Source organism: Vigna radiata, chromosome 10 (genome assembly GCF_000741045.1).
Source record: "Vigna radiata var. radiata cultivar VC1973A chromosome 10, Vradiata_ver6, whole genome shotgun sequence".
In the NCBI taxonomy this organism is placed as follows: Eukaryota; Viridiplantae; Streptophyta; class Magnoliopsida; order Fabales; family Fabaceae; genus Vigna; species Vigna radiata.
Window position 1 is genome coordinate 12,831,191 of NC_028360.1, and position 20,199 is coordinate 12,851,389.

Consider the following 20,199-nt stretch of genomic DNA (forward strand, 5'->3'; position numbering starts at 1 on the left):
ATATATATATATATATATATATATATATATATATATATATATATATATATATATTCCGTTCAAACCAGTCACTGCCGTTCTCTTGTGTTTACGCTAACGCTCAACCCGTTTCTTCTGATGTCGTCGCTCTGGGGACTCACCACCGCGATCATCATCGCGATCGCGCTGCTCTTCACCGGAAGTTCCTCCGCTGGGCGAGATCTACGCCCGTCGGAGCACGGCCTCTTCTTCCAGGCCTCGCCGCCGGCCAATTCCTCGCCGGAGATGAAGTCCTTCTTCAGTACCAGCAAGGGCTCTTCTGCTTCCGAGGTTCCACTCGGTAACGCGACGGAGTCCCTTCCGCCGCAGTGGTGGGGAGTTGGCCGCGGCGGAAGAAGCCACGTGGGACAGGCACTGATGACGGCGAGTCTGGTGTGCGGAATCACAGGTGGCGTGCTGTTAGTGGCTTCGGCGCTGCTTTATTTGTTCAAGCACAGAAAAAAGACACACCAAAACGAATCGTTTCGTGCTTCTAACAATAATAATAGTGGCAACAAGCTTCAATTAGTGACGGTTGCGCATGAAGGCTGAGCTGAAATCACTGTGTAAATGGATTTTGCTGTATTTGTATTATATATTTAATTAATTTATTTATTTGTGGTAGAGACTAATGTGTTGTAAAAGTTGTTTTGACGATAAATATATTTTAATTTTTTTAGTTATTAATGACTGACAGACCTAACCTTTTGTCGCTCCAGTTAAGTGAAGTGACTCCTCAACAAATTTCTTATATTTACTAAGATAAGTTGAGTGTGAAAGGTTCAAACTTATTTATATTTTATTTAATTATGTTTTTTTAATCTTGGAATTTGTGGTAATTTTTATTTTTTTGGTTGTTAATATTAATTTTTATAATTAAAAACAATTATAAACGTTAGGTTTTAAATCCTAAATTTTATTCTATCAAATTTAGTTTTAGTTATTTTTCTAATTTTGAGAAACTAGAAAGTTTTTTAAATTTGAGTGGTAGCACAAAATAGACACGACAATAGGGTTAATTATTTTTTAAAAAATTTATTCTCTTGTTTTAAATGTATTTTGAAATGTTTTCTTAATTAAGAGGAAAAAAAAGAGAAAGTGAGAGTTTTGTTTTATTTATTTACGATAATGATATTTTAACAATATTTTTTTGACAATATTTTAATATTATTTATGTATCATTTTGTGATTGATCCATGATGGTGTTTATAATTATTATTATTGATTGTAGAGTAATTTTACAGCAATCACAAAACGACACGTAAATTATGTTAAGATGTTGTAAAAAAAATATTATTAAAATATCATTATCTATTTATTTAATATAGGACAAATGATATTCACTTTCGACCAATAGAAAAAATGGTCACAGATAAAACAATGTTAAATATGAGTTCAAAGGATATAATAATAGTTTTTAAAAATTTGAGTAAAGTGCATAAAAAGGTTTTTCTAACAGATGGATAGACTTTAAATTATTTACTTATTGTCTGTATGTGTTTAGGCTTTGTATTCACTCGCAGTAAATAGAAAAAGGTTGTTACAAATTGCAGTGACTTACATAGATCAATACAAAATATGACTTCAAAATTATTATTTAAAAACACTAAAAAAACAAGAGGATGTAACATTTTTTAAAAATCTTGATAATAAAGTGCAGAAAAATTTTAACAGATGAATAAACAGTTATCTTCTTTATATTTGTAGATAATCCTTTAAGTAGTATGGTCTATTTTAATAAGATAATACTATCTAGTTATGAGACTATTTTTAACTTTACGTAACAATTTGTTATCATAAAATTGTGTAATTTGTTTTTAAAATTAGAGAAAATAAAAACTATGAATATAATCTAAACTATCAATAAAGAGACTTTTAATATAATTTTTTTCAATTTTATCTTTTAGGTAACTATTTTTTAGACTAAAATAATTATCTTATAGTGACTATTTATTTAAATTTTACCAATTTTTAAATCAAATTAAATACTTATAGTAAAAAATCTAATAATAATAATAATAATAATAATATTATAAATATAATTCATATCATATATTGTATTTGATAGTTTTCTATTATGAAATGCTTTAACAGTTTGTTTGTAAGAAAATGTTTCACAATTTTTTGTAATAGTTTATAATTTTATAATAGCAAAAGGCAGGTTCAAAGTAAATCTTAAATATTTATGTAATTGAGTTCAGATTTTGTATTAAATAATAAACAATTTTTATGATTAATTAAATTATTATTCGATGAAAACCATATTAAATTGGGTTAGAATATTTGTTATTGCTAATAAAAAGGAAAATGGTTTTTTAATAACTTTTTTTGACGATTCTTTTTAACATTTTTTTTATAACATAGTTTATGATTGGTCTATTTTAAATATACAAATCAATAAAATAGTAACATAGTTTATTGTCCAAAAATTATTAAAAAAAGTTGTTAACTCAAATAGAAAAAAAGTAAAAGTATCAAAGAGAATTAATTAGTAGGTAGATATTTTTATGAAACAGGGTAGTTTAAATTAGAAAAATGGCTAAAAGAAGAAAATATATTTGCATGCAAGTTTGTGACTTATGAAAATATGATGGTCAATACAACATGTATTTCGGTTGGAGAGTCGAGATGAATTTTTTGGTGTATCTAGCTTCTTACAAATTTTACTTTGTTTTACAATCTAAGTTTCTATATCTTCTTTCTTTTAGATTGTGTTGTGAAGTTATCTCTAAACAGCATTTTAAATGTTTTAGTCACTGACTTAGTTAACTTTTGACGATACAATAAATATAACTATATATCTCCTTATTTTAAATTTGTATTTATAGATTTCAAAATTTTTAATTAACATCGATCTAATTACGACTCAATAGTTAATGAAAATACTTTATTAATAAATTTGATTATTATTGAAGAAATTACTGATTAATTTATTTCTATTATTAACTGTCTAATTTTTGAATGAATTATTTCAAAATATATTAAGACTAATCATCCGATTAATAGTTGTTTGGACGATCATACGGTAGACCATGCATTCTCATCTTTCGTCACTTTTGTTATCATCAGTGGATAATCTAACTCAATAAATACTCATAATAATAATAAAAAAATGGTTTAATAGCCAATTTAGTCCCTACTTTGGTTGAAAAATCTCAATTTAGTCCCTCGTTATAAAAGTGTTTTACATTAGTCATAACTTTTAAAATAGTGGATTAGATTGGTCCCTTTCGTTAAATATAAGTTAACGAAATTAATGGATGATGATGTGACACAGCTTAAAGCTGATGTGTTAGTTGGTCCCTCGTTAGCTTTAAGTTGTGTCACATCATCATCCATTAATTTCGTTAACTTATATTTAACAGGGCCAATCTGACCCACTATTTTAAAAGTTAGGACTAATTTAAAACACTTTTATAATGAGGGACTAAATTGAGATTTTTCAACCAAAGTGAGGACTAAATTGACTATTAAACCTAAAAAAATAATAGTTATATTACATATTTATTCATCAAGAATTTTGTAGCACCTAATGTGATTTTTCTTTTTTATTTTTCTAATTTTTCGAATGGTAATCTACATATTTTAAATTTTTACATGTTTGATATTTAAATGGGTTATAATTACTTTTTTTTTGGTGGAGAGGTTTTTCTCAATATATATATATATATATATTTAGAATGATAATTATCAACTACATTTAAAAGTTGATTTTCATTTTATTTTTTCAATCAAACAAGTCCTGAGTGAGAAACAGATGAAAAGAGAATAAAGAATCTAGTTATTTTAAACAATAACCAAGGCATAAGATTAATAAAAAAGAATGATTTAAACAATAGCATTTCTTAAATTTATATTTTTTTCAAAAACCAATCTCAGTGTCAATTAAATACTTACAAACACTTAAAATCAAAGTACTCTGTCAACCACATATTGCTTTAAAAGAAATTAATTTAATTTAGTGCAATGAACATTTTTTTTATCGATTCTTACAAAAAAAATAAACACTATTAATTTCGCACAGTTCATGAACAAGGATGTATGAATGGTAACGGGCATTTGCGCACAAAAAAGGTAAACAACATTACACGTTAGAAAAAGTGTATGTTTTCTGTCCCACTCCATCTCCCTTAAATAAAAAGGGGTTCTCTCTTTTCTTTTCTTTTTTTTTTTGTGAAGAAAAAATACTAATTATTTGGACAAATGATTTAAGAGACAAACTAAATAGGAAAATTACAGATTTATTTGTTCCTATAGGATGATGGATCAAAAGGTGAAAAGAAAAAATTACAGACATTTCTTCAAGAGAATACATAGGCTAACAGCAATCAAGTCCCTATTGATCAAGAGGAATCCACTCGAGTTCAAGATCTAATTCTCCAGATTCAACATTCTGGAGCTTTAGTGACATCATTTGTTTAACCTTACCATCAATAATATTGACTGTGCTATCCTCAATAAGTGCATTGTCATCGGATTTTAACCATTTTCCTATCTGCATATCGCCAAACATTCCAGCATCTCCAAATGCCATAGCAGATGTTATCAGAGACTGAAGATCAATGTCTGCTTCTCCCATAATATCATCAGAGGAAAATGTGTCATGATCAAATACTTTCTGCAGCACAGCCAGTTGATAAGATAGAGTCATGTTTTCAAACCAAAAATCAGTTATCTTCTCATGTACACAGAGAGGACAGAGAGGAGGTCGAAAGCACAACACATAAAGAAAGATGCAACATATGTATAAATAAACATCTGAACATCAATGAGATACTAGACATTCATCAACCGCAACAGATATCTTTATTAGTTTAAGAGTTTTGAGGGGAAGAGGAAGAAAAACACTTCCAGTTGGGCTTGAAGTAATAATAATTAATGTTTATGTAACTGAAACCAGGTAAATGAAGAATGTCTAGACTTGGATAATGTTTATGTAACTTTATAATTCATTTTCATCATAAATTAAAATTATTGCTTCCAGTAGGTATTGTCATTACAAATTGTATTCGGAATAGAACTGTTTAATTCCCAACAGAGAGAAAGGAGGCAAGAGAAGGTAAATTTGATTGGGATTATGCTAGCAATACAAGTAACTTGTTTTGCAAGTTAAAAGGTGTTGGAAGTTGAGGAATGAGGAACTCATTTTATTTAAGCAATGTGGCTACATATGATAGAACACCCATAAAATAGTGTCTGCTTTTCAGAACATCAAAATTCTAACATACCAATTTCATCTGCCCATAATGCTCTGGAACAGACAGCATGTATTCCTCATTCCAGACTGGATTCAGGTTACTACTCACTACAGATGTCTGGACAGTCTATAGGCATTAAGATATAGCAGCAAATTAGTTTCAGAAATAAAATTATAACCCTCTGATTTTACATCTATAAATAGAAGATACGGAGCAATAGTATCCCAAGATCATTAAGTTGCACCAACCTGCTGGCCAAGGCTCAAAATGACATACGGATCACTTGACTTTATGTCCCTGATAGCCAAATCTGTGCCTTTAATTACTTTCACCTTCAACAGTCCAATAAATTCTACCATACCTTCCTGTTTTTGATACCAATATTAGTCATATTATAAGGAAATCATTCGTGAGGATAACTGCATTGCCAATGCCGTGAAACTAGTAAAGTTGGATAATGCAGCATGCTTCATCTCATCTATATTAACTATTTTTTGTTAGAAAGGCTTTTTCATCTTGTCTAACAACACCTCAATTCAATAAAAAATCTATTTTACAAATAAAAAGATGATTTCTCAAAAATTGGTCCTTATATTTCTCCCCCCACACATAAAAGTAGTCAGATAATCTGAAGAACTAACACATAACATGAAGTTACCTGTCTCTCTGTACACTAACACATAACATGAAGTTACCTGTCTCTCTGTACCACTAGTACTTCTAAAACTATCAATAGCACTCTTTGTAGAACTTGATTCTAGACTGCTTTTTCCAGATATAATGCGCAAACTCGGTTTCAGAAATTCTTGAAATTCATACTTTGACCTGCAGTTCAAATGGTAACAAATAAAAAAGAAGTCAATTTATTAGGGAACTCACTAGACTCGTTAAAAACCATAGCAGAAAATCAAGAAAATAAATCGTGAAGCAAAAGGTCAAACAAATATCAGAGCGAAAATCAATAGCCTTTAGCGTTACCTACTTCATGGTGCTGATAAGACTTTCAAAATGAATCAAAGAAGCTAAGAACGGCATATATACAGTGCATTGTGTATATGAAAACAAATCTAACCTTATAAAGTTTGAACGCTGCTCATGACCAGCATCTGGTCCGGGTTTTGTAACTCCATCAGGAATATAAGCTTCGTATATTGAATTAGCAGAAGCATTTCCCCCAACCTCCATCATTGCATCTATTTCATCTTCTGACCAGTCATCCAATGTCACAGACAATACCTGAATAAAAACAATGCTGTCAGACAAAAATGAGTTCAGCACTCACACCACTCTTAACTAGATTGGTATGAATCAACTTAAGATCGTCTTGAAAAAAGGTAAAAGATAAGAAAAGTTGGATCTCCATCATTGATAGACAGCCCACGGAAAAAAACTAGGTCACAACACAATTATCAGTCAATTTTCTAAAATGTGAGGATTTGATTGCTTGATTTCATGCCAAACTTTAAGGTTGTTTAGTGTTGAAAACTAATCCTGAACATGCAAAACCCCTAACAGAATGATAAGCCCCACATTTGGAGTGAACATGAGAAAATGTAGGAACAAGGAACAGAAGAAAAAACCAGTTCAGGATGTGTCAGCAAGGAGGATTGGTTAGGATAGGGTTGTTGCAATCATTAGGTTTATCTTTTTGTTGTTATTCAGTTTTGTTACCATGTGAGCTTAGTTTTCAGATGTTATTTCTTGTTTTTTAGCACTGGCTAAGGGGCTTACTTATTGGGAGCACCGAGTAATCTTGCGGAATTATTTGAAAATAAACAGAGGACATTTCCTCTGAAGAAGCTTGGTTCTGGGGATTGGTACCTATGGGTATGTGAGGTCACTACTGTAAACCTTGTATTCATCTTTCAGAATAAAATAAAGTTACTCTTTTCATATACAGTATAGCTAAGGTTCCTTACAGAACATAAACCTTTCACTCTAGTCTTATTCATGCTTGTGTAGAAACAACCTTCGACCACAAAAACGAAAACGAAGGGTGAAAATGACGTGCAATTGACACAACTCATGATTTAGTAATTTTCTCAAAAACGTTCGGCATACTCTTGGTATTGAATCCAATTCAATAACTTTGGCCACACTGGTTAGTTTGCCTCTTTTTTAACTGAGACTCAGAGAGTTGTAGATATTTCTTTGCCATTTTTCAATTTAACATTTTAAATTCTGTAAAGAGGATCGTATCACATGGTTAGTAAAAATTTTCATGAATACATTAAACTGGAAATAGGGTTGACACAAGGGAAGAAGCATGGTGATGTTTTTTAACTTAGACGTCATTTTTCATTACCAATGTCCAACTGTCATATGTATCTAAAACATCCAAGTATCATTGCAAAGAAACATGTCTTCTGAATCTTGAACTGAAATAAAAACAATACAAAAAGTCGATTCTTTTTTCTCCATGGGTGTATTTGACAAAACTAGCATATAAGTTAATTGAAAATTGAAAATTCAAAATTTAGCTGAAAGCCTAAAGTTAACTAAAAGCAAGAAAACTGAAGTTGATAAGCCAATTAAACCAGAACAGACCCCTACAAAGGCTAAATCCCAGGGGCATATCTGACTCTCCAAAATTACAATTTACTGTTCTGAAGTATGTGCTCAACAAGGGAAGCAACTGACATTGTTGAGATATGTGTTGCCAATATGCACATCACCATGGCAATCAGGTGAGTACCTCTGCCATGACAAGCTGTGTCTTTCCATTGAAAGCCCTTAAGACAACCCAGCCTTCTCCTAAGATGCCTTAAACCACCTCTAATCCACCTAACAATTCTCTCATATATGAACAAACATTACCAAGCTATATTTAAGAGGTAATACACCCTTGAAAGCATTGAAGTACATCACTCTATGCTTTGTCACATTAGAACCTTGAAAAGCAAAAAGATTAACCTTGACCTTGATTCTAGTTTAGACTTACAGGTTACAAGCATCGCAATGCTCTCAATTTTTCATGAAGTTTGAGAGTGGGTTAAGGATTTTCTAACGAGAAGAGTGAAGGAGGAATTATAAAAAGATAGTGAGGGTGAAACTGAGAAGTAGGAGCTTGTAAGATCAATCGCTAGATGAACTATCATTTCAAAAAATCGCCACAAATTAGTGCAATAAGCTAGTTTACTAAACAAATTATTTTAGTCAAATAAGCTTTTAAGCTAGTCAAATAAGCTAAAAGCTAGCTTTTTTATCTTTTCAAGAACTCCATATCCCATCAATGTTATTACACACAGGTTCTTGAAAAATAACAACCCCAACATATGAATTATCAGCCTTTAAATTTGTTGAAGACAAAAAGAAGATACTCAATCCAAGAACCAAATTTAATATTAAGCACGAGAAGAAAAAGTAATTCTAAGATCCAGACATCAATTCCAGAACAATGACACAACCTAAGCATGGTGGTGAGTGGTTTACCTTTGATATATGAGTACCGAGGCTTCTGTGCACTCCACAACATTTTAAGCATACAAAAACTCCAATGTTGGCAGACCTGAAAAGCACTTATTAAAAGTGAATTGACAATTGAAAGAGTGATATTCATGATGCATTCTTTAATGTATTTTACAAGCACTTAGCTTCCTACAGCTTTAAGTCTGTTAGAATATTTATTAAATATAGGTAGTTGTTCGAATAGGTATTTAATGGAAGTAGTTAGCATTAATTACCTAGATATTCCTTGTGTAATTTTCTTCTATAAATAAAAAAGATTAGCCGAGAGACAATCAATCTCTTAAGCACTTCTACTCGTATTTTCAGTCTTAAGTATGTCATATTCATGATCAGTTTGCCAAAACAAGTATGATAATGCCAATTAACATAAACAAATGAGGGAACAAAGGCAACACTTACGCCCATTTAGGATCTGGAGCATTACAATCAGCACAATTACGATTATCTTTTTTAAGCAATAAATCTTTCAATTTTCTTCTACCTGTAAAAGACGTTCCAATCATTCAACTTCTCAAGAAAAAATAAGTTAAAATAGCTCTGCAATGTCCCCCAAATACACTTCATAGGCATTCTAAAGAACCTTAAAGCTTTTACAGATATGTTCAATTTTTTAAGGCCATGTTTGGATGGAGGATTTGGGGCCTAGGGAAGGGAGGGTATACTTACTGTTTTAAGTACTTTCTATGAGATATCTTTCTTTATAAAAAAATTAAAGGAGAAAAACAAGATATTATAAGTAATTTTCCAATCATCCCCGCTCATCTTTCATAAATGTTTAACAACTTTCTCCATTTAACGAAGGTATACCCTCCTTTACCTCCAAACCCTAAATGCCCAAGCCATAGGGAATATTTACTGGTAAAGTATGCAATTTTTAACCAGATACAGTTTCCATTCATAACCATCTAGTCAATAGTCATTTGCTGAAACCCCTTGAAGGTTACTTGTATCTGAAGCATTAAACAATATCAGAAAGCTAATGGCAGAAGAAACCTAAAAGAAATGCTAGTAAAATATTCTTTCTCCAACCCTTCAATGATTGGACAAAAATATAGAGAATATTTTTGTCACTTTTGAAAAAAATGAGTTGCCATAATCATTAAATTAACACTTGGATAGATGAATGATCCCTAATTCCCAACCTCTCTATCTTATCTAACAATTGCTCTTGCATCTAGCTGAATTCTTCAAAATTACAAGCCTTTTTTTTGTGTGTATCATTGCTCCAAACAAATGTCATTAGAAAGTATCGAGTTTTGGAACGAGTTGTAAATAAACCAGGTAAAAACTTTACAAATGCATAAATCATTACAGGAACTGAAGGTTAACGTATTTTGGTAATATGCAGGACCAATCATTCACACATATATTGGAATAGGTCGATGGAATGTCACTGCCTGTTCTGAGCCAACAAAAATATTCTCAGCTGTAAACACCGCATTAATATATAATGCCACACTAAATATCATAAGATTACTTGAGGCAGGTCTTCCAAGTTCCATTCGGCTGTTATTTATTGAAAAGTTTAAAGCCCACAGTCATCAAGGCTGCAACCTCTACAATAGTCAAGCAAAACAACCTGGAAAAGTAGAAAGAAATATCTGTTTTAAGTTTTTGAATTCCAAATTGTGCCAACAAAGTGAAAACTCAATTAAAACCGTAAGGACAAAAACTTGAATACAGTTTCCTAGGTGGTTTAGCCTTTTGGTACCGCTGCCTGATGAAAAATGAAGTTTCATCCCAATAATCATGCAATAAACTCTAATTCTAATTGAAGAACACCACCAAAAGAACATTGGAAGGAAAACAACACTAGAAGCACCTGAAGAACCAGGTCTAAGTTGTATTCATCCTGTTACAAAATATGTCCTCTACATTCAGTCTTACACCACAGGAAGAAAATAAGATTTAGATAATCACATGATGAATAGAATAGTTACGAAGAAAAAGTAGTCCAGTTATACTCCGAAGAGAAGGAAACCAAAACACTTATACAACTGAAGAAAAGAGAGGTGATCACACAATCAGAACTCGATTTTTTGAAGTCGTTTACAAACATCCACACTTTTTTTTTCTCACCCGTTATATACAAGGTCTACAAATAGTAGAAAAACACACACACACACACATCCAAGCATCGCTCTTTGAAGTAGAAAAGAAAAACCAGAATACCAAAAAGTCCAACTTCAATAATTGCTCCTCCTCATAAAACAGACAAAAAAAAAAAAACAGATTTTGGAGAATCCACCATATCATCATACAAGTGATGCGAAATCCCTTGATAATCAAAGGGGGAAAAATTAACATTGAACCCTACCCACCACAATTATTTTTTGGTTCTCATCAATGAGTTTTTTTTATCAGCAATAGTAAATTTCAGATTTCTTTACGATGCGATCGGTGCATGCAAGAACCTAGGAGTTCCGTCAAACTGTCGATTAAGAATGGATACCAGGAGAGTAATTAAAAAAACTAGAGGCGCTACATTTGCATGGAACAAACGAGTCTTATCACGGGAAATCAAACACATCAAAGAAAAAGAAAAGGACAAAATTGGTGAGCACGGATTTGAGATCAGAATGATAAAGTGAAGCTTACGAGTAAACAAACGAATCGAAACGGGCGAGCTTGTAATCCACCAAACGTGAGCGATGCGATGAAGGTGGTGATGGTTTCGATGTCAGAATTGGACTGTTCCACAACAACTACAAAATCTCTTTGTTATATATTTTATTTTATTTTATTCATTGAAAAATATTTACTTAATTTATTACCAAATACGTTCCGAAGCGAAGCCTCCTTGTCTGCGTCGTATCTTATCTCCCTGTCACGTTATTTGAGCAGAATTATTCTAAAGTGGAAAGTTGAAATTCAAAATCATTCTCCACTTTGATATTTTTGGAAAACAATTCTCTTTTTTCTATCAGTAAACGAATTGTCTTCTTTTAAATTTAAATTTAAAGTAATTAGAATTATATTAAAAATATAAATAATGTTTATATAATAGCATAGATAAATGATTACAAATAATTTTAAAAGATAAAAAATATAAAAAACAAATTATCATCTGTATAATTTAACTTATAAAGATAAAATAAAATGTCTTTGTACTTTATTATCCATATTATTATTATTATTAAACATGTAATATATAACATCTAAAATAAGAAAAAAGTGTTAACATAAATTTCTCTTATATTTATATAGAGCTTAAGATTTATTTTTTTTATATTTTTTGGTAAATATAAACACTGATTAAAAGAAAGGAGCGAAACGTTCACAACAAACTGAAATGTGTTTATCAACCTATAAGTAAAAAATAATTAAACTACTAAACCGATTTAACTTAAGTTGAGAAATGTCAAGCTAAATTAGATAAGTGAGGTAAGATTGAATATTAACATGCAAGGTCGAAAAGTACCTAAAAGTTAAAGAGTACATAGACATAAAAGTGTCTACATAACCAATTAAACCATGATTAATATTTATCTTTAAATGGGAACTTTAAGGTAAAAACTTTTTACAAATAATATAAACAGACAACTATCATCCTAAAGTATAAATCACTCATTATTATTAATTTGCTGTTGAAAGAATAGGCAAAAATTTCAAATACTTTCTTAACCTATTAAATCCTAATAACCGTCTAAAACTAAACAATTTACCTTAAATCAGTAAATGATTACATGCATAGGTCGTATAACTTAATTCTACATATTCAACAACGTTCTAGAAAGTATGAAAAGAAAACATATATAATATATGTATATAAATAATTCATATAAAATAATGTTTGTTATAAGAAATCGTAATGAAAAATTCAACACGGAAATAATGATACAAAGAATAGATAATAGAGAAATTTAGAATGTACCAATAGAAAAGTGACACATGGTGATGTTGAGGATAAGCATTTGAGAAATTTGTTAGGAGACGAGAAAGAAAAGGTGCATGAACGTGAAAACACCGTCTTCTAACTTCAACTAACATACGTACAGACATATTTCAAACATAACACATTTTTCATGGCTAACTATTCCCATCCTCATATCTGCCAATGTCTGAGCCGCTTGCTTGGCTTCCGGCGACATTTTCCGGTCACTGTCACCGGAAACCGCCGCAAAACTGGCCAACAGTTGGTTGAAGAAGTGTTGTCTTTGGCCCAAGGCCTACTCCACCTTGGACTCGCACCTGGTCACGTGGTTGCCATGTCTGCTTACAATAGGTACCCTTTTCTTTGCTCCCTCATTCTTAATTTTTCTCTCCCATTTTCTTTACTACCTCAGAAGTACTGAGACTGCATCAGTTTTGAATTTCTACAACTCTTTTAGGAGAATCTCTAATTTTCCTCAGTGTTAATTTTATGTCGTCATCTGCTAGCGTTAGTGGTTAATCATTAATTACGTTCAGTTTCCTCAAACAAATTTTCAAGTTGGAAAGTTATAATTGAAAAAAAAAAATACATAGTTGGAAAGACTCTCTTGTCTGATGAATTTTAGTATATTATTTGACTTTCTTCTTCAGCTTAAGTCAATTTATACTAAACTTGGAACATGCTAATGAACGTATTTGCATAGTTTGTAATGAAATTAAACTAGTTTCTATTAAAAGGGTGTGATGTATGGAACTTGTTGGATTACTTTGGAGGGGAAACACTGGATATTCTGTACCAATAAAAGGTGAGCAAACTAATATAAAACATCAAAACATCACAACTGACAGGTTTGTAAGTTATTCTAATGGTATATAGTTCATCTTACTTATTTCAATCTAATATCAACTTCCCAGTCACACTTGAATTCGTAATAGAATTTTATATAGTTTCTTGTTTTGGACCAAGCACAGCGCTTGTGATTTTGTTTTGTTCTCGTTTCAATTTGACTCTTTCGGTTTGTGTTGAGAATTGGAGATGATGATGACATGGGCACTAGCTTTTCCTTATCAAGGTCAAACAATGCAATAAATTTCTACTATGAAATGTCCACAGATCCAAATACATATTTTCGTACTTATGTTAACATTTTTTTCATCGTTATCATGTAAATTAATTGTCGTCTTGATCCTGGAAACAAATAGTAGCCCACTTATTTAATAAGACCGGTATAATATTTTACTTAAAAATGAAACAACCTTAAAAAAAATGATCCTGGAATATTTTTTTTTTCAGTGATAAGTATCTGGAATGGCTATTAGCCGTTGCATTTGTTGGAGGAATAGCTGCTCCTCTGAACTATAGATGGGTGAGTAAATATTCTGTATTTTTATTTGCTTAGCTTTGACTTGTGTGCTACTCTTTCACTTTTTTCCAAAAAAAAAAACTCGGTATTATCTTCAAACCATCTTGATGCCAATATGGTATTTCAGAGCAATGTTCAACTCAACTTTTTATCGTTCATTATTAGCTTACCTTAAAAGTTAACATGTTTTCAGCCTTGTACCGGTTGTTATTTTTTTCCCTTATTGGGAAAAATATGCTTTTAATCTCCATACTTTCAGTCAAACATGGTCACGGTTCCTATACTTCATATGGGCAAAAGTCTGGTCCTCAAACTTGAAAGCACATGTGAATTTAGCCCTGTGTTCAAACAATTCACCATGTTTTTTTAGACTAAGAAAGACTAAATTCACATAATTTTAAAAATTGAGGACTGTACTCATCAATGTGAAAATGCAGAGACTGACTGACCACATTTGACTAAAAGTACAAGAACTAAAAATGTATTTTTCCGTTATTTTATCTACACTTTCTTCTCTCATAATCTGTTTCATATACCAATCATAAAGTTATGCTTTAAAACAATTTTCTTTGCTGCAGAGTTTTGAAGAGACAAGATTAGCATTGGCTGCAGTGAAGCCAGTGTTACTAGTGACTGACGAGAGCAGTGCCACATGGTACTCAAAACTCCAGCAAAATGATATTCCATCTCTGAAGTGGCATATTTTGTTGGATTCCGCTTCCTTAGATTTTACTAAGTGGAATGGTAGGAATATTACTGGGTGCTTAGTCACTATTTTGAAGAATATATATGAAACCTTTTTTCACTTGAATGATCTTTATAACTTACTGATTTTACGGCCTTGCAGTGTTAACTCCAGAAATGATTAAGAGGCATCCTGTAAAGCTTGAACCATTTGACTACTCATGGGCACCTGAAGGCACTGTCATAATATGCTTTACTTCAGGTTCAAGATTCTCACTCAGATGCTTTTCCTCGGGACTCCAATTGATCGTGGTTTGCGGGTTAGTGGAGAAGTAAGGGGGCAGGGAATTTAGTGGTGACTGGAATGGAATACCAAGAGTCTAGGACCATTTATAAGAAATTTAGGATGAAAACTGTTGCTACTAAGATAGGAAGATTTTTGGTTGCAGAGGTGAATTTGCGAATAAATCCGTGTTATTTGGAATAAATCATGTAGTTGTTAAGCTACATAAAAGCTAAATAGGATATAAACTTTCCACAGAAGGCAATTATTTCTGCACTATCTGAAAGTAAATGTGTGGATGAACTAACTCACTAACAAACTGCAAGTTAGGTTGAATAATTTGCCCTGTCAAATGACTTCTACTAATGGATTTCATACATGATTGATGAAAATAACTATTGTGTATGCCATACCGGTTCCATCTGTAAAATAGAAGCTTGTTTAACTAAGTGGAAATGATTTTTTAGATTGATTTACCTGTGATCTGTGAATATGGGGCACTGGAGCGATAAGATTTGTAGTTATTGGAAATATTTCTTTTCATACTCCTGAAATTAATTTTTAGTTCACTTTTAGGAGTTTGAAAAGAAATATTCAATCAATATTTCCAAAATTATTATTTACATGTTAGTTGCAGATAAGTAGAAGTTTGACGTGACTTTCTAGTAGTAGTGTATGTGTTACTGCTTAAATATTATTCTAGGGGTGTTAAATTCTGATCAAATATATCTTCTTCTTATCTCCTGAAATTGTTGTGTTCTTGACTCTAGGAACTACGGGAAAGCCTAAGGGAGTCACTCTAAGTCATGGAGCTTTGATCATACAATCCTTAGCCAAGATTGCCATAGTTGGCTACAATGAGGATGATGTATGCCTTCCCGTGTTACAACGACACTGTTAATATTATGATTTTGAATTTGGCTTCTCTAAAGTGAGAAAAGATAAAGTAAGTAATTTCAATCATTGGTGAGAAAATCAATGATTGATAACATGAATAATTTGTTATGTATGTATGTGCACATAATATTGATTGTTAATTTTCTCATCAACGACTGAGATTTCTCACTGTACACCCCAAAGCAAGTTACTTATTTTAGAGGATCTGGATCCTAAGATTTTACGTATATGCAAGATACATCGTAAATCCAGCTGAAACAGCTGAAGGATGATTAAGTTTTCCATGTTAATGGCATTTGTTCTATACAGGTCTATCTGCATACTGCTCCGTTATGCCATATTGGTGGCTTGTCGTCAGCAATGACCATGCTTATGGTTGGAGGCTGTCATGTCCTGATGCCAAAGTTTGATGCAGAATCAGCTGTTGGTGCCATAGAGCAATATGCAGTGACATCTTTTATCACAGTTCCTGCAATAATGGCCAGTCTGATTTCTGTAATTAGGTATCTTCCAGTGTCAATAGGAACAAAACTTGTCCTTTCTTGAAAAAAAGATTATCACAAAGTAAATATTGCTAAATTAGTATTGCAATCTTTTAACCTACAGTAAAAGGAAATTATATTTCAGCTGCTCAAGATAAATGTTCTAAAGATGTCAGGTTTTATGGATCAAACACTCTATCATCCTTTTTATGTCAATATGCTAGGAATTCTTCTTCATAAATGTTTTGTTATCTTCTTACCTTAGAAGCCAAGTATAAGAGTTTATGAATACATTTTTTCAACTTTCTCAATCTAGATTTGTTTTGATAATTTTAGGCCCAAAGAGATTTGGAAAGGAGGAGAAACTGTCAAGAAAATACTTAATGGGGGTGGAAGCCTCTCACATGAGCTCATCAAGGACAGTAGCATATTCTTTCACAAAGCTAAACTTATTTCAGCTTATGGTACGTCTTTGTTATCCCTATGTTGGCTAGAAGAAACTTTATTGTCTAATTTTAGATGGTAAAAACTTGCATATGAAATTGAAGTTGTATTAACGTACTTTTGCATGTGACTGCTTGTAGGTTGATAGATTTTTTACACTTGAAAATATGAATAAGAAAATCTATGCAGCTAGGAGAAGAAAAATATATAAGTAAACAATCTAGAGAGTGAGAGATGATGCAGAATTAAGGGAGAAGAGGAAAAAAGAAAGACAAGAACTTAGAAGAAATTGAAAAATATTTAGCCAACAATCAATACCATGATTAGAAGAAGTAATTTCCAGCAGGACCTATTAAACAAATTGAATACACACTTCAAGTAATCAATTTAACAGCGGAACATTCAAATAAACCATATTAGAAACCAGAATCTGTAATATACTTAGTTCTATATTAAAAGATTATAGCAAGGCACTGCATATGAAAGCCCCATTATTTTGGACCAATGTGCCAAGAAACTGAAATCCTTTGCAGATGTTCCCAGTGCTTAATGTTTTCTTTTTATTAACATCCCAGTTTATTATATGTAGCTTTAAAAGTGTATGGTAAAGTATATATATTTTTTCAAGGAATTTCATTTAAAGCCAGTTAAAATTTATCTCCTACACAGTCACCAGAAATATGGCCGTATCCTAGTTTGATCATCTTCCTAATTCAAGCTGCTTTATTAGATATTCGAAAGCCGTTGGTTCATTCTTTACCTATCTAGCTGGGTTAATAGGTACTCGGAATATTTGTTCTACTGCAAAAAACACGATGAAGGAATGACATCCCCAAATCTGTATCTATGAAATCACTGGTTTGATTTAGTAGGCTGGAGAACATTATCTTAACCAAAGTAAAAGACAAGCCCACAGACAGTTAAGTCTACATTGAAGAACGTGTGCTTCTGTTTCTTTACTATGACAAGTTCAAAAGTTTCACTTTTCTCCTCTTTTTTTTTTTTTATATATTTTATGTATATGTTTACTCAATAGAACATACCAAATGACAAAAATTTATAATGTGTGATGTCATGGCCACTGAAATTTGACCATTTTTAAATTTCTCTGTTCTCTTGTGTATAATAGATGGAAATTCACTATTCTGGTCTTATAGCCTTTGTCTGTTTCATTTATCGAAGGAATGACAGAGACCTGCTCTTCATTAACATTCCTGATGCTGTGTGATCCGGTGGATGAAAAGACAACCATGTCCCTTCAAACATTTGGTGTGGCAAGATCCAAGTTTATTCAGCAGCCACAAGGTATCTGTGTTGGCAAGCCTGCACCCCATGTAGAACTGAAGATAAGTGCAGATGCTTCTGGTCTAATTGGAAGAATTCTAACAAGAGGACCACATATAATGCTTAGGTATTGGGAAACTCACACAAACCCATTAAGCCCGAACAATGAAGCCTGGCTTGACACAGGTGATATTGGATCAATTGATCATTATGGTAACTTGTGGCTTCTTGGTCGAACAAATGGTCGAATCAAGAGTGGTGGGGAGAATATTTACCCTGAAGAGGTAATAGAAATGTCACCTAACTTTGTTGCCTTATCATAAAGAATAAGCTGTTAAAATAATAAGAAAAGGTTCATGACACTTACCTTGCATTGTTTCTTAGTTAATTGGAATCTATTAGAATGCTTCTATATAAATTTAACAGTAACATGGAATCTTCCTCCTCTTCTTTCTTAAATTTTAAAGAAAATGAAATAAGACCAACCTTTTCATGAAGGGTTATAATAGTTTATTCATTTTCATTCATGAAAGTGTCGTATTTATTCAAACTGTATCCTTTCAATGGTTTCACTCATCACAGATCCATTCGACTAAGGCTATAACATTCCAAGTACGTTCATTGAGAGATGTCTAACATTCATTTATCGAAAGCAGGAGATTAGAATATCCATGCGACCCATGTTTAAATAAACCAATGGTACGTCTAAAAATAAAATTTCAGACTTATACAAGTAGTGTAAGAAGAATAATTATAAATAATGTAAAACATTTCTACTTTGCATGTTCAGAAGTTCATCAAGTCTTGCTTCTTTTGCTCTGTCAAATGCTTTTCTTTACTTTATTTACGGTATTTACAACACAATGGAAGAGTGAACATATTATTTGTTTGAAGTAGGTTGAGGCAATTATACTACAGCATCCAGGGATTACAAGTGTTGTTGTTGTGGGAATCCCAGATGCTCACCTAACAGAGATGGTAGCAGCATGTATCCAACTTAGAGAAAATTGGCAATGGTCAGAGCAATTGACTGTTTCAAATGAAGAGTTTAACCTATCTAGAAAGAATCTCCAGCTATATTGTATAGAAAATCATTTAAGCAGGTATTTCTCCAAAATCCATGTTTGTAAGAGAATAGTTTGGTTGAGGGAAGCAAGTGATGATTTCTTTTTATTCTCTTTTCAGGTTTAAGATACCAAAAATGTTTATTGCATGGAAAAAGCCATTTCCACTGACTACAACAGGGAAAATAAGAAGAGATCAAGTCAGAAAGGAAGTTATGTCTCAGCTACAATCTTTGCATAGTAATCTTTGAACATATCATCCCTCCAATACCCCTTAAACCACCCCATGCTTCTGATGAGAATTTTGACCGTCCATTCAATTTACTCGTCAACTTAAGTACAATTTTGTATCTCTTTCATTGTTGTATCACACATTCTTACTTCTTGAAAATCATGTCTTCTTTCTGTACTAAAATGCGTATGATTCAATTCAATTTTAACAAAATATGTACTATTTTCTGTGAATTGCAGAAAAAAATTAAATAAAAGTTATTATATTTCTGAGTTTAATTTTGTGATGTGATAAATTTTAAAACAAAGTAGTGAAGGATGAAACAAAAGAAGATGGTTGTGAAAAAATACTTGATATGCAATCTTTTGGTCTGGACCGCAACTATAGTTGAAGTAACTGTGTGAGTTGATCTATGCACCCTTCACATGCAATTAAAAACTAATAGAAGCGCTTAGTTTCTGTTCTCAGATAAATGAAAATGAAAGAACAAGTGATTGGCTAAAGAAAATTTAAATTTGATAATACTTAAATGTGAAGTTTTATCCAATTATTTGTTGCTAATTTTAAAGGAAATAATCACTGCAGATAATACATTTAATGGACTTCTAAAATTTAGAGTTGACCTTAATACCAATGCGCTAATGGTATAAGTTACACCAATCGTAAGCTCTGGCTACAAATGTTATCTTTAATAAGAATTCATACATACATATATATATATATATATATATATATATATATATATATATATATATATATATATATATATATATATATATTGTTATTAAAGTTGGATAGTGAACATCTACTCATCTTTAGGTTTTAAATTTTAAAAATAAACTGTATTGTGTTTTGTTTAGTGTTGTCGAAAAGTAATTTAATTCAATCGGGTTAAGTCTATCACATAT

At 31.8% G+C, this 20,199-nt stretch overlaps 3 protein-coding genes across 8 annotated transcripts; 2 read left to right on the forward strand and 1 right to left on the reverse strand.

Annotated features, from left to right (window-relative positions):
- Positions 1 to 60: 60 nt before the first annotated feature.
- LOC106775560 lies at positions 61 to 642 on the forward strand. The gene has a single exon (XM_014662706.2). The coding sequence runs from the start codon at positions 118 to 120 to the stop codon at positions 568 to 570; it is 453 nt and encodes a 150-aa protein (XP_014518192.1). The 5' UTR covers positions 61 to 117; the 3' UTR covers positions 571 to 642.
- A 3,446-nt stretch (positions 643 to 4,088) lies between these two features.
- LOC106775928 (ADP-ribosylation factor GTPase-activating protein AGD12) lies at positions 4,089 to 11,570 on the reverse strand. Of its 3 annotated transcripts, XM_014663181.2 has the most exons (10): positions 11,459 to 11,570; positions 11,283 to 11,389; positions 10,162 to 10,263; positions 9,084 to 9,165; positions 8,649 to 8,724; positions 6,289 to 6,452; positions 5,912 to 6,041; positions 5,465 to 5,581; positions 5,247 to 5,342; positions 4,089 to 4,636 (listed from the first exon to the last, which is right to left on the reverse strand). In XM_014663181.2, exons 3-10 carry the CDS (start codon positions 10,184 to 10,186, stop codon positions 4,355 to 4,357), a joined length of 972 nt encoding a protein of 323 aa, XP_014518667.1. In that variant the 5' UTR covers positions 10,187 to 10,263; positions 11,283 to 11,389; positions 11,459 to 11,570; the 3' UTR covers positions 4,089 to 4,354. The 3 variants fall into 3 exon arrangements, with proteins under 3 accessions (XP_014518667.1, XP_022642320.1, XP_022642321.1); XM_022786599.1 differs by lacking the exon at positions 5,247 to 5,342; XM_022786600.1 differs by lacking the exons at positions 9,084 to 9,165; positions 10,162 to 10,263.
- Positions 11,571 to 12,637: 1,067 nt separating this feature from the next.
- LOC106776011 (2-succinylbenzoate--CoA ligase, chloroplastic/peroxisomal) lies at positions 12,638 to 19,569 on the forward strand. Of its 4 annotated transcripts, none has more exons than XR_001376857.2 (10): positions 12,638 to 12,909; positions 13,852 to 13,924; positions 14,500 to 14,665; positions 14,769 to 14,867; positions 15,659 to 15,756; positions 16,095 to 16,288; positions 16,604 to 16,731; positions 17,894 to 18,279; positions 18,578 to 18,694; positions 18,893 to 19,016. XR_001376857.2 is itself a non-coding variant. In XM_014663301.2 (10 exons), the coding sequence occupies exons 1-10, from the start codon at positions 12,710 to 12,712 to the stop codon at positions 19,308 to 19,310; spliced, it is 1,680 nt and encodes a 559-aa protein (XP_014518787.1). In that variant the 5' UTR covers positions 12,641 to 12,709; the 3' UTR covers positions 19,311 to 19,569. The 4 variants fall into 4 exon arrangements, 2 of the variants coding, with proteins under 2 accessions (XP_022642605.1, XP_014518787.1); XR_002669887.1 differs by having other exon boundaries at positions 18,890 to 19,001; XM_014663301.2 differs by lacking the exon at positions 18,578 to 18,694 and adding an exon at positions 19,181 to 19,569 and having other exon boundaries at positions 12,641 to 12,909; positions 18,893 to 19,098.
- Positions 19,570 to 20,199: the final 630 nt, after the last annotated feature.

What these genes read in the sequence shown, in the direction of transcription:
- LOC106775560 (XM_014662706.2), top strand. Translation starts at nt 118, where the DNA reads ATGTCGTCGCTCTGGGGACTCACCACCGCGATCATCATCGCGATCGCG.
- LOC106776011 (XM_014663301.2), top strand. Translation starts at nt 12,710, where the DNA reads ATGGCTAACTATTCCCATCCTCATATCTGCCAATGTCTGAGCCGCTTG. An exon ending in TAAACTTATTTCAGCTTATG is followed by an intron (nt 16,732 to 17,893) that starts GTACGTCTTTGT and finishes CATTTATCGAAG; the next exon opens with GAATGACAGAGACCTGCTCT. An exon ending in AGAATATTTACCCTGAAGAG is followed by an intron (nt 18,280 to 18,892) that starts GTAATAGAAATG and finishes TGTTTGAAGTAG; the next exon opens with GTTGAGGCAATTATACTACA.
- LOC106775928 (XM_014663181.2), bottom strand. Translation starts at nt 10,186, where the DNA reads ATGGAACTTGGAAGACCTGCCTCAA. An exon ending in ACTTGGAAGACCTGCCTCAA is followed by an intron (nt 9,166 to 10,161) that starts GTAATCTTATGA and finishes CGTCTTTTACAG; the next exon opens with GTAGAAGAAAATTGAAAGAT. An exon ending in GCTCCAGATCCTAAATGGGC is followed by an intron (nt 8,725 to 9,083) that starts GTAAGTGTTGCC and finishes AGTGCTTTTCAG; the next exon opens with GTCTGCCAACATTGGAGTTT.